The sequence below is a fragment of the Scyliorhinus torazame genome, chromosome 11 (assembly GCF_047496885.1).
Source record: "Scyliorhinus torazame isolate Kashiwa2021f chromosome 11, sScyTor2.1, whole genome shotgun sequence".
NCBI classification, from domain to species: domain Eukaryota; kingdom Metazoa; phylum Chordata; class Chondrichthyes; order Carcharhiniformes; family Scyliorhinidae; genus Scyliorhinus; species Scyliorhinus torazame.
This window is the reverse complement of record NC_092717.1, coordinates 242,340,968-242,359,548: the sequence shown is the minus strand read 5'-3', so window position 1 is coordinate 242,359,548 and position 18,581 is coordinate 242,340,968. Positions and strand designations below refer to the sequence as shown.

General features: G+C 53.0%; 1 protein-coding gene across 1 annotated transcript in view; it reads right to left on the bottom strand.

The window, feature by feature from the left end:
• cdh2 (cadherin 2, type 1, N-cadherin (neuronal)) overlaps window positions 1-18,581 on the bottom strand; it is a 195,193-nt gene that overhangs the window by 4,207 nt on the left and 172,405 nt on the right. The window contains exons 14-15 of the mRNA XM_072468490.1: window positions 15,380-15,519; window positions 15,089-15,253 (exon numbers count right to left, since the gene is read on the bottom strand). Of these exons, the coding sequence (XP_072324591.1) occupies window positions 15,089-15,253; window positions 15,380-15,519 (305 nt within the window). The remainder of the gene's footprint in view (window positions 1-15,088; window positions 15,254-15,379; window positions 15,520-18,581) is intronic.

Sequence of the window (18,581 nt, the reverse complement as noted above, 5' to 3'; positions counted from 1 at the left end):
ATTGGACGGTGCGCAAGAGGCCAGAATCAGAAGCGGGCCAACTCCATTCCTCACCCTATCAACAGTCTTGGATTAGTCCAGTCCGTTTGCAATCTTGCTGGTAGGGAGGAGGCGGCATAGTGGTATTGTCGCTGGACTAATAATCCAGAGACCCAGGGTGATGCTCTGGGGACCTGGGTTCGAATCCCAGTGGTATTAAAAAAAAAAAACCCATCTGGTTCACGAAGGGAAGGAAATCTGCAGTTCTTACCCGGTCTGGCCTACATGCGACTCCAGACCCACAGGGATGGGGGTTGACTCTTAACTGCCCTCTGAAATGGCCTTATGCAACTCAGTGCAATAAATGCTGGCTCAGGCAGCAATGCCCACGTCCCATGAATGAATAAAAAACTCTCATTCATTCATCCGCCACCTCCAAGCTCAGCTATTCCAAAGTACCGAAGCCTATGGTCACCTAAAATTCTGCTGCCCATGGCACAGCAAATCCCGTTCCCCTATCACCTTTGACCTCATAGAACCCCTACAGTGCAGAAGGAGGCCATTCGGCCTATCGAGTCTGCACTGACCCTTCAAATGAGCACTCCACCCATGTCCACGTCCTACATTGGCTCTCTTCAATTTTGTTATTTTAAAATCTATCCATAGCCTCACCCCTCCCCATCGATGGGTGGCACGGTGGTTAGCACTGCTGCCTCACAGCACCAGGTCTGTGTGGGGTTTGTACGTTCTCCCAGTGTCTGTGCAGGATTCTTCCCATAGTCCAACGATGTGCAGGTTAGGTGGATTGGCCGTGATAAATTGACCCTTTCCAGAGATGTGGTCAGGTTGGGTTACGGGGACAGGGCGGGAGAGTGGACCTAGGTAGGGTGCTCTTTCTGAGGGTCATGCAGACTCAATGGGCTGAATGGCCTCCTTCTACACTGTGGTGGTTCTATGAATTCGGTCTCGGTCTCCTCCAATCCCCGGCGATATCCGCCCTTCTTTAATTCAAGCCTCTTGTGTATTCCCGATCTTTAAGAGGTTTCTTTAAACCCACCTCTTTGAACAAGCTTTCAGTCATCTCTCCTAATACCGCCACAGTCCCAGATGACCATAGGCTGCTTTCCCCTCTGAGGGGGGAGAGCTAACTGGTGGTGATTTAACCCGAGGGTCACCACACCTCAGGCGAGGGGCAAGGTTGAGAAGGCGGGGCCTTCATGAATCACTTCAACCAGTACGGGAATTGAACCCGCGCTGCTGGCCCCGCCCTGCGTCACGAACCGGTGTTGTTGTCGATAGTGTGGAAGGATGTAGCAGGTTACAGAGGGATATAGATAAGCTGCAGAGCTGGGCTGAGAGGTGGCAAATGGAGTTTAATGTAGAGAAGTGTGAGGTGATTCACTTTGGAAGGAATAACAGGAATGCGGAATATTTGGCTAATGGTAAAGTTCTTGAAAGTGTGGCTGAGCAGAGGGATCTAGGTGTCCATGTACATAGATCCCTGAAAGTTGCCACCCAGGTTGATAGGGTTGTGAAGAAGGCCTATGGAGTGTTGGCCTTTATTGGTAGAGGGATTGAGTTCCGGAGTCGGGAGGTCATGTTGCAGCTGTACAGAACTCTGGTCCGGCCGCATTTGGAGTATTGCGTACAGTTCTGGTCACCGCATTATAGGAAGGACGTGGAGGCTTTGGAGCGGGTGCAGAGGAGATTTACCAGGATGTTGCCTGGTATGGAGGGAAAATCTTATGAGGAAAGGCTGACGGACTTGAGGTTGTTTTCGTTGGAGAGAAGAAGGTTAAGAGGAGACTTAATAGAGGCATACAAAATGATCAGGGGGTTGGATAGGGTGGACAGTGAGAGCCTTCTCCCGCGGATGGATATGGCTGGCACGAGGGGACATAACTTTAAACTGAGGGGTAATAGATATAGGACAGAGGTCAGAGGTAGGTTCTTTACGCAAAGAGTAGTGAGGCCGTGGAATGCCCTACCTGCTACAGTAGTGAACTCGCCAACATTGAGGGCATTTAAAAGTTTATTGGATAAACATATGGATGATAATGGCATAGTGTAGGTTAGATGGCTTTTGTTTCGGTGCAACATCGTGGGCCGAAGGGCCTGTACTGCGCTGTATTGTTCTATGTTCTATGTTCTATGAACCAGCTACCCAGCTGACTGAGCTAAACCGGATCTCTTGGTTTTATAAATCTCCTGTGGAGCACCTTGGGATGTTGCATTATATTAAAGGCGCAATGCACCACAGAAAGCATCCTATCGGGCTGCATCACAGCCTGGTATGGCAACTGGTCAGCCCAAGACCACAAGAACCCTCAGAGAGTCGTGAACACCGCCCAGTCCATCACACAAACCTGCCTGCCATCCATTGACTCCATCTACACCTCCCGCTGCCTGGGGAAAGCGGGCAGCATAATCAAAGATCCCTCCCACCCGGCTTACTCACCCTTCCAACTTCTTCCATCGGGCAGGAGATACAGAAGTCTGAGAACACGCACGAACAGACTCAAAAACAGCTTCTTCCCCACTGTCACCAGACTCCTAAATGACCCTCTTATGGACTGACCTCATTAACACTACACCCGGTATGCTGTATCCGATACCGGTGTTTATGTAGTTACATTGTGTACCTTGTGTTGCCCTATTATATATTTTCTTTTAATCCCTTTTCTTCTCATGTATTTAATGATCTGGTGAGCTGCTCGCAGAAAAATACTTTTCACTGTACCTCGGTACACGTGACAATAAACAAATCCAATCCAATCCAAATGCAAGCTGTTGTCGCTGTTATATGGACGGCCCCCAGTTCTGCTCTCGTTTCTAAATGGGAACATCTTCGACACCCAGGTTCTCTCATTTGAAAGCCATCCATTAGTTTATTCCCTCGGTCCTTCCCTCTTCAAGGGAATAGAGACCGTTTGTTCAGTCGTCCCTGAGAATTCGAACTTCTTCGTGCGGCCACGGTACCAGAACTTTTTCCAATGCCTCCAAATCCTTCTTATAATATGTGGACCAGCGGTGCTCACAGGATTACAGATGTGCGGCCTTACATTACCAAGTAGGAACTGGAACTGAGTCCATTCACAGCCAAAACATGCGAGGAGGCACACCAAATACAATTGGTGCCAGAAAAGGAACCAAGCTCATTAGCAGTCTCTAAGTAACGTGTACATGTCTAATGCATGGCAGCACAGTAGCACAGTTACTTCACAGCTCCAGGGTCCCAGGTTCGATTCACGGCTTGGGTCACTATCTGTGCGGAGTCTGCACGTTCTCCACGTGTGTGCGTGGGTTTCCTCCGGGTGCTCCGGTTTCCTCCCACAGTCCAAAGATGTGCAGGTTAGGTGGATTGGCCATGATAAATTGCCCTTCGTGTCCAAAAAAGGTTAGGTGTGGTTATGGGGTTGCTGGGTTATGGGGATAGGGAGGAGGTGTGGGCTTGGATAGGGTGCTCTTTCCAAGGGCCGGTGCAGACTCAATGGGCCGAATGGCCTCCTTGTGCATTGTAAATTCTATGATTCTACAATGCACAGGCTTGATTCAGGCTCAACATTTATGGGAACATTTTTTTTAATTTCAAAATACCAAGAAATCGCGTACCCGTTCTGCTCAGCAGAGATGGGTTTGGTTACATATTGACACTGAACTGGACAATCAACATCAAAGTCACCGTTAAGGGCTGTTAAAAAGCACCCAAGGCAGCAGCATCGATTTAAACAGCCCGACTAAATGAGGAGGGAACAAAAGGCAGGATGCGAGGAAATGGAATAAAGCAGCTGGAAAAAGCTCTGGCACTCCGAGCAACTGGAGAGTGTCACCTCCGGACCTCGGAGTGATTTTCTCCTCAGCTTTAACAAGGATGGAAACAACATAAAAGACAAAGGCCTGATGTCCCGCTCTGCACTCGCCCCCCTGCGGGGGGGGGGGGGGATAGAGGGGGAGGAGAAGAGGGAGAGGGGGATAGAAGAGGGAGAGGGGGATAGAAGAGGGAGAGGGGGATAGAAGAGGGAGAGGGGGATAGAAGAGGGAGAGGGGGATAGAAGAGGGAGAGGGGGAGGGAGAACAGGGGGGGGGGGGAGGAGAACGGGGGGGGGAAGAGAACAGGGGGGGGGAGAGAACAGGGGGGGGGGAAAGAGAGAACAGGGGGGGAGAACAGGGGGGGGGGAGGAAGAACAGGGGGGGAGGAAGAACGGGGGGGGAAGAACAGGGGGGGGGGAAGAACAGGGGGGGGGGGAAGAACAGGGGGGGGGGGGAAGAACAGGGGGGGGGAAGAACAGGGGGGGGGAAGAACAGGGGGGGGAGGAAGAACAGGGGGGGGGGAAGAACAGGGGGGGGGGAAGAACAGGGGGGGGGAAGAACAGGGGGGGGAAGAACAGGGGGGGGAAGAACAGGGGGGGAAGAACAGGGGGGGGAAGAACAGGGGGGGGAAGAACAGGGGGGGGGAAGAACAGGGGGGGAGAGCAGGGGGGAGAACAGGGGGGGGGAGAACAGGGGGGGGGGAGAACAGGGGGGGGGAGAACAGGGGGGGGAGAACAGGGGGGGGAGAACAGGGGGGGGAGAACGGGGGGGGGGGGAGAACAGGGGGGGGAGAACAGGGGGGGAGAACAGGGGGGGGAGAACAGGGGGGGGAGAACAGGGGGGGGAGAACAGGGGGGGGGAGAACAGGGGGGGGGGGGGAGAGAACGGGGGGGGGGAGAACAGGGGGGGGGGGGAGAACGGGGGGGGGGGGAGAACGGGGGGGGGGAGAACGGGGGGGGGGGGAACAGGGGGGGGGGAGAACGGGGGGGGGAGAACAGGGGGGGGGGGGAGGAGAACAGGGGGGGGGGAGAACGGGGGGGGAGAACGGGGGGGGAGAACAGGGGGGGGGGAGAACAGGGGGGGGGAGAACAGGGGGGGGGGGGAGAACAGGGGGGGGGGGAGAACAGGGGGGGGGGAGAACAGGGGGGGGGAGAACAGGGGGGGGAGAACAGGGGGGGGAGAACAGGGGGGGGAGAACAGGGGGGGGAGAACAGGGGGGGGAGAACAGGGGGGGGAGAACAGGGGGGGGAGAACAGGGGGGGGAGAACAGGGGGGGGAGAACAGGGGGGGCGAACAGGGGGGGGAGAACAGGGGGGGGAGAACAGGGGGGGGAGAACAGGGGGGGGAGAACAGGGGGGGGGAGAACAGGGGGGGGGAGAACAGGGGGGGGGGAGAACAGGGGGGGGGAGAACGGGGGGGGGGAGAACAGGGGGGGGGGAGAACAGGGGGGGGAGAACAGGGGGGGGGAGAACAGGGGGGGGGGGAGAACAGAGGGGGGGGAGAACGGGGGGGGGGGGAGAACGGGGGGGGGAGAACGGGGGGGGGGGGGAGAACGGGGGGGGAGAACAGGGGGGGGGGAGAACAGGGGGGAGAACAGGGGGAGGAGAACAGGGGGGGGGAGGAGAACAGGGGGGGGGGAGGAGAACAGGGGGGGGGGGGGGAGAACAGGGGGGGGGGGGGAGAACAGGGGGGGGGGGGAGAACAGGGGGGGGGAGAACAGGGGGGGAGAACGGGGGGGGGAGAACGGGGGGGGGAGAACGGGGGGGGGAGAACGGGGGGGGGAGAACGGGGGGGGGGGAGAACGGGGGGGAGAACGGGGGGGGGAGAACGGGGGGGGAGAACGGGGGGGGAGAACGGGGGGGGAGAACGGGGGGGGGAGAACAGGGGGGGGGGGGAGAACAGGGGGGGGGGGGAGAACAGGGGGGGGGGGGGAGAACAGGGGGGGGGGGGGAGAACAGGGGGGGGGGGGGAGAACAGGGGGGGGGGGGGAGAACAGGGGGGGGGGGAGAACAGGGGGGGGGGGAGAACAGGGGGGGGGGGGAGAACAGGGGGGGGGGGAGAACAGGGGGGGGGGAGAACAGGGGGGGGAGAGAACAGGGGGGGGGGGAGAACAGGGGGGGGGAGAACAGGGGGGGGAGAACAGGGGGGGGGAGAACAGGGGGGGGGAGAACAGGGGGGGGGAGAACAGGGGGGGGGAGAACAGGGGGGGGGAGAACAGGGGGGGGGAGAACAGGGGGGGGGGAGAACAGGGGGGGGGAGAACAGGGGGGGGGAGAACAGGGGGGGGAGAACAGGGGGGGGAGAACAGGGGGGGGGGAGAACAGGGGGGGGGAGAACAGGGGGGGGGAGAACAGGGGGGGGGGAGAACAGGGGGGGGGGAGAACAGGGGGGGGAGAACAGGGGGGGGGGGAGAACAGGGGGGGGGGGAGAACAGGGGGGGGGGGAGAACAGGGGGGGGGGGGAGAACAGGGGGGGGGGGAGAACAGGGGGGGGGGAGAACAGGGGGGGGGGGAGAACAGGGGGGGGAGAACAGGGGGGGGAGAACAGGGGGGGGAGAACAGGGGGGGGGGGGAGAACAGGGGGGGGGGGGAGAACAGGGGGGGGGGAGAACAGGGGGGGGGGAGAACAGGGGGGGGGGGAGAACAGGGGGGGGGGGAGAACAGGGGGGGGGAAGAGAACAGGGGGGGGGAAGAGAACAGGGGGGGGGGGAAGAGAACAGGGGGGGGAAAGGGGGGTGGGGAGAAAGGGGGGTGGGGAAAGGAGGAAGAGGCTGACCGATGTGTACCTGCTTTCCTCTGTAACTCATCCCATTATAAAATGACAAAAGGTAAGAGTTAGTTTATCACCTCCTAAAGTGGGTACAACTTCCAGGGGTTAATGTTAAGATGCTGTGGGAGGGTGGCTTGGCCAGGGGTTAATGTTAAGATGCTGTGGGAGGGTGGCTTGGCCAGGGGTTAATGTCGCTGACGACTGTGCCCCTCTTCCCAATACAACTCGAAAAGACTTACTTCGGTTGACTTTCTGTGTCTGCTCCTATCCCATGGCAGAAAGGGCATTCGGAGAAGGTTTGGGGTTCCCTGAAGCTCGAGGGATCAGCTGGGGTTCAGTGGACAACCCTGCTCTAGGTCACCAGACCAGTGACATTAGCTACTGGCTCCTGGTTGTGTGTCTCAGCCCTCCTCGCACGTGGTCTCTTGCACATCCCCAATTTCCTTCTCGCCACCATTGGCGGTCGCACCATCAGCTGTCTGAGGTTAGGTGGACTGGCCATGCTAAACTGCCCCTTCGTGTCCAAAGATGTGCAGGTTAGGTCGGGGGGGGGGGGGGGGGGGTTATAGGGATAGGTCGGGGGGTGGGCCTAGGTAGTGTGCTTTTTTTGGACGGTCGGTGCAGACTCGAGGGGCCGAATGGGCTGCCTTCTGCACTGTAGGATTCTATGGATTCCGAAACCTCCCCGTCTCCCGCTGCTCCTTTAAGATATTCCTTAAAACTGACCTCTTTGACCTGACTTTTGATTACCCTACGTGGCTCAGCGTCCAATTTTGTCCCCCTATAAAAGGCCCGATCAAAGGTGCAGAGGAGATTCACCAGGACGTTGCCTGGGCTGGGGCGTTTCGTCTATGGAGAGAGGCTGGGGTTATTTCCCTTAGTGCAGCAAAGGCAGAGCAGGGATCTGATTGAGGCGTACAAAATTATGTGGGGGAGAGGGAGGGTCGAACCATAGAATTCCTACAGTGCTGAAGGAGTCCATTCAGCCCATCGAGCCAGCAACAACCCTCTGAAGGAGCACCCAAACAGACCCACACCCCGCCCTATCCCTATAGTCCCACCTAATCTGCACTTCTTTGGACAGTGGGAGTTTGATGTCCGGTGCAGACACGACGGGCCTCTTTCTGTGCTGTATTACTCTTATGACCCTAGAACAAAAGAACAAAGAAATGTACAGCACAGGAACAGGCCCTTCGGCCCTCCAAGCCTGCGCCGACCTTGCTGCCCGACTATACTAAAATCTTCTACACTTCCTGGGTCCGTATCCTTCTATTCCCATCCTATTCATATATTTGTCAAGATGCCCCTTAAATGTCACTACCGTCCCTGCTTCCACCACCTCCTCCGGCAGCGAGTTCCAGGCACCCACTACCCTCGGTGTAAAAATCTTGCCTCGTACATCTCCTCTGAACCTTGCCCCTCGCACCTTAAACCTATGCCCCCTAGTAATTGACCCCTCTACCCTGGGAAAAAGTCTCTGACTATCCACTCTGTCTCTGCCCCTCAATCTTGTAGACCTCTATCAGGAAGTGTTACTACGTTAACGGTGCTAGATAGATGCAAATGATCAAAAGTGAGATTCCTGAACTCTGTAGGGCTGGGGACAAGTGAATTGACTGCACGCCTGGAGATGGGATGTTGCTGGTTTGTGAACTAGCATCACTTCAGAACCATCGTGACATTTTCTCTCGGCCCACGTTGGGCTGAGACGGCGACCTCACGACAACAAAAAAAGTGAGGAGACCCGAGGAAATGCAGAGGCAGAAAAATAGCAAAGTCCGAGTGGAAACGTCAGTGGTCCCGGCCCAGTGAAAATTCCAGAGATACCAGATTTGTAACAGGCTATTGCCCCGGCTTGGAGTTGGAAAAGGTGCAACGAAGGCAGCCTCAGTTTTGGAATTTGAGAGCGTCAGGCAGCCTCACAGTTTACCGCGAGCGTTAGCAAGGTCGCTCACTGAGCATACGTTTCTTAATTTAAAACAAAAAAAAAAAGTGTCCTTTTGTGCAAGTTTCAGTCCAGTTATTAATAAATGAACGGCACAAAACGCTGCAAAGGTTTGGCCACAAAAAAATATTCCTCGTTTCCCTGCACTTTTCTTCTGTTGTCCCCTCTCGATTGCTCGGAACATTCCATCTAACTAGAACAGGTCGAAAACCAGCTCCCTTTTGATGAAGCTGCTGATTAACGGGCCGTCAGAATTCCATCCACTCACAGCTCCTATTTAAAATGATACATCAAGCACCGAATGATAATTTGTCCATCTTTCAGCACAGTGCCATTAGCCCTTTCAATCCTTCAAACACTCCCATTTCCAGGACTTTGGAAATGCACGGTCATTAATTATTCTACTTTAATAATTAAAGTGGAAGATTGGATATTTTCCACCCAGTGCCACACAAGTAATACAAGTGTCGGATCAAATAAACACCATCTCGGACACAACGGCCCAAGCACGGAACACTGCGTGCGGAGGCAAGTGTCATCAAACGCTGGTACTCAAAATTAGACACACTGGAATGGACACGGCTGCACAGAATTACCAGAACCGTGCTCCAAATCATACAGGCAGCGGAACATTAATCACAGGGCATGCTTTCCCAAACGGTTCTCAACTTAATTAAAACATTTGTAATCTTTTGCATTTATTCTTTCCCACTGATTGGAACGTTAAATCTAAAGAAAGGGCGGCGAACCTTTTTGTCCTGCGTCAACAGAACAAATGGCAGCGCGGCAGCATTGTGGATAGCACAATTGCTTCGCAGCTCCAAGGTCCCAGGTTCGATTCCGGCTTGGGTCACTGTCTGTGCGGAGTCTGCACATCCTCCCCGTGTGTGCGTGGGTTTCCTCCGGGTGCACCGGTTTCCTCCCACAGTCCAAAGACGTGCAGGTTAGGTGGATTGGCCATGATAAATTGCCCTTAGTGTCCAAAGTTGCCTTTAGTGTTGGGGTGGGGTTACTGGGTTATGGGGATAGGGTGGATGTGTTGACCGGGGATAGGGTGGAGGTGTTGACCTTGGGTAGGGTGCTCTTTCCAAGAGCCAGTGCAGACTCGATGGGCCGAATGGCCTCCTTCTGCACTATAATTCTATGAAAAGATAAATAAAATGCTCAGTGGGTTTTAACCCCAATAGGAATGGGCGCAAAATTAATTACAAACAGCAGCATTAGGAGATTAATTGTGCTTTTCGGAATTCCTCCCCCCACCTCGCTTACAATGTATTCAGATACTTACACATTCGCCTCTAAAATCAGCAACCGCCCCACCCACCCCCATTCATGGTGAGGGTCCATCTTTTCCAACAGCCCACTCAAAATTAAATTAATCTGAGCAATAACGATGGAGCAGATGCAGCGATTTACAAGTCTCATATCTTTAAAACAAAAATCTACTTTCAACTGACCTTTGATAATGGAATTCGAAAGGGTCACTCATCAGCGACATCTTAAAACCGCAAAATAATCCATAATTCAACCAACCAAACTATTTAAAAGCCCTCATCCAGCTCGATGGTATCATGGTGGGTTGAGGAGAGTTTGTGTTGCGCTGGTCTCCCCACCCCATACCCATCGTCGCCCCCACTACTGATTACTACACCCACCCTTACCTCCCCCCTCCTCTTTCACTCCTGCACGCCACCCCACACACACACACCACCTTTCAAATTCCGTGAAGTAAACATTTTAAAATGCAGAATCAATGCAGGCAAGGCTAATTATTCCATACGAACCCCTCGATAAAGCGGCTGTGCGCACTGAGTGCTAACTTTGCTGGAGGAGCCATCGTGAATTGGGTTTTATTAAATAGCTCTCTCCGGTTGAAGAAATCTTCATTAACTTCAAAAGGTCAAGTCTTCTGATAAATCCAAAAGCTATTTAAAAGGTGTTTTTTTTCTTTTAAAAAAATTGCAACGGCTCAATTGGTGATCAATCCCAAACGCTAAATTAACAAATCTAAACGTTATATCACACTGCTCAGAACCTGATGGGCAAATGGGATTGGAGGAGGTATTTAGCTGAATGTGCAGCACGGAGACAAATTATTCAGCTCAACCGGTGGCGCCATGTTTCAGCTCCACCAGGCACCTCTCTCACACCATCACCATATCCCTTTCCCTTCATCTCGTTTCCCGTTAAAATTTATTCATTCTTGGGATGTGGGCGTGGCTGGCTAGGTCAGTATTTGTTGTCCAACCCTAACTGCCCCCGAGTAGGCGGGGTGAGCTGCCTTCTTCAAACGCTGCAGTCCATGGGGTGTAGGTACACCCACTCTGCTGTTAGGGAGGGAGTTCTAGGATTTTGCCCCAGTGACAGCGAAGGAACCGCCAATATATTTCCAAGTCAGGATGGTGAGTGACTTGGAGGGGAACCTCCAGGTGGTGGGGTTCCCAGGTATCTGCTGCCCTTGTCTTTCTATGATGTGGCGATGCCGGCGTTGGACTGGGGTGAGCGCAGTGAGAAGTCTTACAACACCAGGTTAAAGTCCAACAGGTTTGTTTCAAATCACTAGCTTTCGGAGCACTGCTCCTTCCTCGGGTGAAGGAAGAGGTAGGTTCCAGAAACATTTATATAGACAAAGTTAAAGATGCCAGACAATGCTTTGAATGCAAACATTTGCAGGTAGTTAAGTCTTTACAGATCCAGAGATGGGGTAACCCCAGGTTAAAGAGGTGTGAATTGTGTCAAGCCAGGACAGTTGGTAGGATTTCGCAGGCCAGATGGTGGGGGATGATTGTAGTGTGACATGAATCCCAGGTCCCGGTTGAGGCCGCACTCATGTGTGCGGAACTTGGCTATAAGTTTCTGCTCGGCGATTCTGCGTTGTCGCGGATCCTGAAGGCCTTCTTGGAGAACGCTTAACTGGAGATCAGAGGCTGAATGCCCTTGACTGCTGAAGTGTTCCCCGGCTGGAAGGGAACATTCCTGCCTGGTGATTGTCACGCAATGTCAGTTCATCCGTTGTCGCAGCAACTGCATGGTCTCACCAATGTACCATGCTTCAGGACATCCGTGGACAGCACGGTAGCATTGTGGATAGCACAATTGCTTCACAGCACCAGGGTCCCAGGTTTGATTCCGGCTTGGGTCACTGTCTGTGCGGAGTCTGCACATCCTCCCAGTGTGTGCGTGGGTTTCCTCCGGGTGCTCCGCTTTCCTCCCACAGTCCAAAGATGTGCAGGTTAGGTGGATTGGCCATGATAAATTGCCCTTCGTGTCCAAAATTGCCCTTAGTGTTGTGTGGGGTTACTGGGTTATGGGGATAGGGTGGAGGTGTTGACCTTGGGTAGGGTGCTCTTTCCAAGAGCCGGTGCAGACTCGATGGGCCGAATGGCCTCCTTCTGCACTGTAAATTCTATGATTCTCTGCAGCTTATGAGGTAGACAACGTTGGCCGAGTCGCACGAGTTTGAACCGCGTAACTGGTGGGTGGTGTTCTCACGTATAACGGTGGTACCCATGTCGATGATCTGGCACGTGTTGCAGAGATTGCCATGGCAGGGTTGTGTGGTGTCGTGGTCACTGTTCTGAAGGCTGGGTAGTTTGCTGCAAACAATGGTTTGTTTGAGGTTGCGCGGTTGTTTGACTCTCTTTCTAGGCTTGTCTTTCTCGATGGTAGTGGTCATGGGTTGGAAGGTGCTGCTTAAGGGACCTTGGTGTGTTACTGCAGTGCATCTTGTAGATGGTACACACGGCTGCCACTGTGTGTCGGTGGTGGAGGGAGTGAATGTTCAAAATGATGGATGGGGTGCCAAAGCGGACAGCTTTTGTCGAGCTTCTGAGCTGTTGTTGGAGCTGCACTCATCCAGGCAAGTGGGGAGTATTCCATCACACTCCTGACTTGTAGTTGGTGGATGTCAGGAGGTGAGTTACATGCCGTAGGATTCCCAGCCTCTGACCCACCGTGGTAGCCACAGTATTTATATGGCTAGTCCAGTTCAGTGTCTTGTCACTGGTAACCCACAGAATGCTGCTAGTGAGGGATTCAGTAAAGTAAAAGTAAAGTACACTTATTGTCACGAGTAGGCTTCAAATGAAGTTACTGTGAAAAGCCCCTAGTCGCCACATTCCGGCGCCTGTTCGGGGAGGCTGTTACGGGAATCGAACCGTGCTGCTGGCCTGCCTTGGTCTGCTTTCAAAGCCAGCGATTTAGCCCAGTGTGCTAAACCAGCGATGGTAATGCCCTGAATGTCACAGGGCGATGGTTAGAATCTCTCTTGTATGACAACGAGAACGTCACTTGCCATTCATCAACCCAAGACTCAACATTGTCCAGGTCTTGCTGCATGCGAGCATGGTCTGCTTCAGAATCTGGAGAGTGGCCAACAGTGAATATTGTGCAGTCATCAGCAAACATCCCCACTCCTGACCTTATATGATGGAAGGAAGGTCATTGATGAAGCAGCTGAAGATGGTTGGGCCTAGGACAAGACCCTGAGGAACCCTCCCATTGATTCCAGTTTTGCGAAGGCTCCTTGATGCCATACATGATCAGATTTGGTGACACTAATTGCAGAGGATGCACTGCCCACCCATGCAGTTATGGTATCTGTGTTAATGATATTGACCAGCCACCTTAATACAGCACTGGTTATACACTATACCATAGAGAACTCGGGCCCGGGATAGTGGGACCGGGAACAATGCCACCTTCACCTATCCCTGAACTGCAGTTACCAGTCACACAAACCGAGGGAACGAACGGTAGCCAGACATCCCCCTCACTGCAGACCCCTGGGCCCCAACGGGGAAAAGCGCGCCTGCAATGAGAGTGCACATGCACACATTTGGCTTCAGGGCAGTGGAAGGAGCAGAACATTTAAATGGAGAGAGACGGCAGAAAGCTGAAGCAAGGGATTTGGGGGTCCTCATGTATAAATCACAAAAAGCCAGCATGCAAGTTCAGCAGGTCATTGGGAAGGGAAATGTTGGCCTTTGTTTCAAAGGGAATGGAGTATAAAAATAGGGAAGGCCTGCTAAAAATATACAAGGCACTAGTTAATTCCCACCTGGAATACTGTCAACAGGTCTACTCCCCTTATCATAGAATTTACAGTGCAGAAGGAGGCCATTCGCCCCATCGAGTCTGCACCGGTTCTTGGAAAGGGCACCCTGCCCAAGCCCACACCTCCGCCCTATCCCCCATAACCCCACCCAACACTCAGGGCAATTTGGACACCAAGGGCAATTTATCATGGCCAATCCACCTAACCTGCACATCTTTGGACTGTGGGAGGAAACCGGAGCACCCGGAGGAAACCCACGCACACACGGGGAGAACGTGCAGACAGTGACCCAAGCCGGGAACTGAACCTGGGACCCTGGAGCTGTGAAGCAATTGTGCTAACCACTGTGCTACCGTGGTGACTATCTAAGGAAAGATATCCCGGCATTGGAGGCAGTCCAGAGAAGGTTCACGAGGTTGATTCCAGGTAGGGAGGGATTTTCTTATGAGGAGAGGTTGAGTAGGTTGGGTCTGTACTCATTTGGGTTTAGAAGAATGAGAGGTGACCTTATTGAGACATATCGGACTCTCAGGGGGTTTGACAGGGTCGATGCTGAGAGGATGTTTCCCCTTGTGGAAGAATCTAGGACCAGAGGGCAGAATCTCAGAGTGAGGGATCACCCATTTCAGACAGAGATGAGGAGGAATTTCCTCTCTCAGAGAGGAGTGAATCTGTGGAATTCTTTACCGCAGAGAGCTGTAGAGACTGGGTCGTTAAGTATGTTCAACGCTGAGAGAGACAGATTGTTAATGAATGAGGGAATCGAGGGTTATGGGGATAAGGCGGGAAAGTGGAGTTGAGGATTGTATCAGATCGGTCATGATCGCATTGAATGGCGGAGCAGACCCGATGGGCCGAATGGCCTACTTCTGCTCCTGGATCTTATGGTCTATTGATCCTGCTGCTGTTTGCCAAGTGTTCTGCTATTAAACCTTTTAGCATTTCCCCCACCACCGATGTCAGGCTGACTGGTCTATATTTCCCTTCCCTATTTTTTCCCCCATCTCCTTTTTTAAATAGTGGAGTTACATTAACTACAATCTGCAGGAACTATTCCAGAGTCTATAGAATCCTGGAAGATGACCACCAATGCACCCACTATTTCGAGAGCCACTTCCATAATTACTCTGGGATGTAGACGATCAGGCCCTGGGGATGTATCGACCTTAAATCCCATGAAACCCCTATTAATACTGACATTTTAGTTCCTCCCTCTCACTAAACCCTGTGTTCCCCAACATTTCTGGTACATTATTTGTGTCCTCAGAAGTATGTATTTAGCTGGTCAGCCATCTATTTGGTCCCCATTATAAATTCGCCAATTTCTGACTGCAAGGGACCTACATTTATCTTCACCAGTCTTTTTTTCTTCACATACCTATGGAAGCTTTTACACAAGTCAGTTTTTATCAACGGTAGAGCAATTTCAATCAGGGAAGGGCCAGGTCCACAGAATGGTTACCAACAAGAGGTGGCCCTTTGGCCCAACGTGTGCCTGCTAGCCACCCCCCTGCCCTTTCCCCTTCTTACCTCATTGATGAAGTCTCCAATGTCCCCCGGGTGCGGAGCGGCCGAGCGCAGTGGGTACTGAGGTTCGGCGTGGATTGGCCGTTCGTCTACTCGCCGGATTCCCATGGGCTTTATCGAGTCGGGTTCCACGGCGTCAGGCTGCTGAAGCTGACTGAGGTCGTAGTCCTGTGGGCAAGGACACACGAGCGTGAGCAGGTGCTGCCTTTGAACGCAGTTTTCTTCTTTTACAAAAAACCAGCACGTTCTTCAAACGACCACCACCTCTACGCAAAACTCTTCGCCACATCTCACCTGATCCTCCTCTCCTCCTCCCTCCTCATCGTATTTCAGTATGTTATCTCGTACGTCATCCTCGGGGTCGATCAGCAACTGCTTGGCCTGGCGCTCCTTGTCACGTCTCTTCATCCAGATGACAAACAGCAAGACCAGGACTAGAAGTCAAGAAATAACTTGCATTTATAATAATCTTTATTATTGTCACAAGTAGGCTTACATGAACACTGCAGTGAAGTTACTGTGAAAATCCCCTAGTCGCCACATTCCGGCGCCTGATCGGGTACACAGAGGGAGAATTCAGAATGTTCAATTCACCCAACGGCCCGTCTTTCGGGACTTGTGGGAGGAAACCGGAGCGCCCGGAGGAAACCCACGCAGACACGGGGAGAACGTGCAGACTCCGCACAGACAGTGGACCAAGCCGGGAATCGAACCCCGGACCCTGGCCCTGTGAAGCTAACCACTGTGCTACCGCGCCGCCCTCGTACAGCACCATTCACAACCTCAGGACGTCCCGAAGCGATTTACAGCCAATGCAGTACTTTGGATTGCAGCCCCTGTTGTAATGTAGGAATCTGCGCACAGCAAGCTCCCACACACAGCGCTGCGGTAGTGGTCAGATAATCTGCTCTGGTGATGTCGGCTCAGGGGTAATGGTCAGCGGAGCCTGGATAACCACCCTGCCCTTCTTCAAAATAACTTTGCTGGATCCTGTACAACCAGTCGAGAAGGCAGACGGGCCCCTGACCCCCATCTGCAAAATGGCACCTGTGGTCTGGGTTTTTAACCCACAGCTACTGGGCTCGGAGCCAGGGCTGTATGTTACACTGCAGGCAGTCAGGAGGCGGTGGATGGCAAGCAAAGTGCCAGGTCTCCATGCACCAGAATTCCTACGCTCTGTGATCAGCCAATATTAAGAACCTTGGGCGGCACAGTGGGTTGATTCCAGCCTCGGGTGACTGTCTGTGCGGAGTCTGCACGTTCTCCCAGTGTCTGCGTGGGTTTCCTCCGGGTGCTCCCGCTTCCTCCTACAGTCCAAAGACATTCAGGTGAGGTGGATTGGCCGTGATAAATTGCCCCTTAGGGTGAAGTTTCAGGAAGAGGGTGGGGGATTGGGCCTAGGTAGGGTGGTGTTTCGAAGGGGCGTTGCAGACTCGATGGGCTGAATCATGGCCTCCTTCTGCACTGTAGGGATTCTGTGAACTTCAGCATCTCGAGGAAAGGCATAGCAAATAATTAAAAAGGCTCATGGAGTCTTTATCTATCGGGGAATGGAATATAAAAAGGGGCAAGTTACATTACAGCCGTATAAAGTTCCCGTCGTTCCCCACTTCAAATTCTGCCTTCTTTTCTGGTCACCATTACCAAGATTCAGCAGACTGATTGTTGGAGCCAATGTTTTTTTTGAAGAGAAGGGCAAGAGGAGATTTGATAGGAGGCGTCCAAAACCATGAGGGGTTTACAGAGAGAGCAGGTAGAACATAGAACATACAGTGCAGAAGGAGGCCATTCGACCCATCAAGTCTGCACCGACCGCCCTCACTTCTACCCTATCCCCATAACCCAATAACCCCTCTGAGCCTTTTTGGACACTGAGGGCAATTGATCACGGCCAATTCACCTAACCTGCACATCTTTGGACTGTGGGAGGAAACCGGAGCACCCGGAGGAAACCCACGCAGACACGGGGAGAACGTGCAGACTCCGCACAGACAGTGACCCAAGCCGGGAATCGATCCTGGGACCCTGGCACTGTGACGCCACAGTGCTAGCCACGTGTGCTAGCGTGCTGCCCTGATAGGTGGGGAGAAACCGCTCCCATTGAAGCAGGGTCGAGAACGAGAGGGCACAGATTTAAGTTAGGGCGCTCCTTCAGAGGGTCGGTGCCTGCTCGATGGGCTGACTGGCCTCCTTCTGCACTGTCGGGATTCTATCACTCAATGTCAGGCGGCGCTGCTGCATGGGGGAAGGTGGTCATAGACCGGCGGATCCAGCCGATGGAGAATTCCGCTGAATGCATTTGGGGAGGGCAGACAAAGCAAAGGAATATTCAATAAACGGGAAGATATTGAGAGGGGCTGAGAAAGTGGGCCACTGTGGAGTGCATGTCCACAGATCCTTGAAGGTGGTCAAGAAGGCATATGGAATGTGTTTCTTTATTGGGTGGGGTGTTGAATACAAAGGCAGGGATGTAATGCTGGAACTGTATAAAACACTGGTGAGGACACAGCTGGGGTTTTGTGCACAGTTCTGGTCACCACCAAGGACATAATTTCTCTGGAGGGAGCGCAGAGGAGATTCACAAGAACGTTACCAGGGCTTGAGAATTGCAGCTTATGAGGAGAGATTGGATAGGCTGGAGTTGTTTTCCTTCAATCAGAGGAGGCGGAGGAGTGACCTAATTGAGGTTTGCAAAATTACGAGGGGCCTGGACAGGATGGACTGAAAATACATGTTTCCCCCTCGTTGAGGGGCCAATTACCAGGGGGCACAGATTTAAGGTGATTGGTGGAAGGATTAGAGGGGACACGAGGAAAAACCTTCACGCAGAGGGTGGTGGGCGTCTGGAATTCACGGTCTAAGTTGGTGGTCGAGGCGGAAACGCTCAACTCATTTAGAAAAGGTACCTGGATCTACATCAGTGCTGGAACCTGCAAGGCCACGGACCAGAGGATCACAGTGGGATTAGAACAGACGGCTAGTCCGTTTTGGCTGACGCAGGCATGATCCCAGACTCTGCTCAACGACAATTAGGGATGGGCAGCAAATGCTGGCTTTGCCAGCGATTCCCGTATTGCAGGAAAGAATAAAGAAGTACTTCTTCACACAAAAAAGGGAAGTGAAAAAAAAAAAATGAAAATGAAATGAAAATCGCTTATGGTCACAAGTAGGCTTCAATGAAGTTACTGTGAAAAGCCCCTAGTAGCCACATTCCGGCGCCTGTTCCGGGGAGGCTGATACGGGAATTGAACCGTGCTGCTGGCCTGCCTTGGTCTGCTTTCAAAGCCAGCGATTTAGCCCAGTGTGCTAAACCAGCCCCTGGATTGGATTGGATTTGTTTATGGTCACGTGTACCGAGGTACAGGGAAAAGTATTTTTCTGCGAGCAGCTCAACAGATCATTAAGTACATGGGAAGAAAAGGGAATAAAAGAAAATACATAATAGGGCAACACAACATATACAATGTAACTACATAAACACCGGCATCGGGTGAAA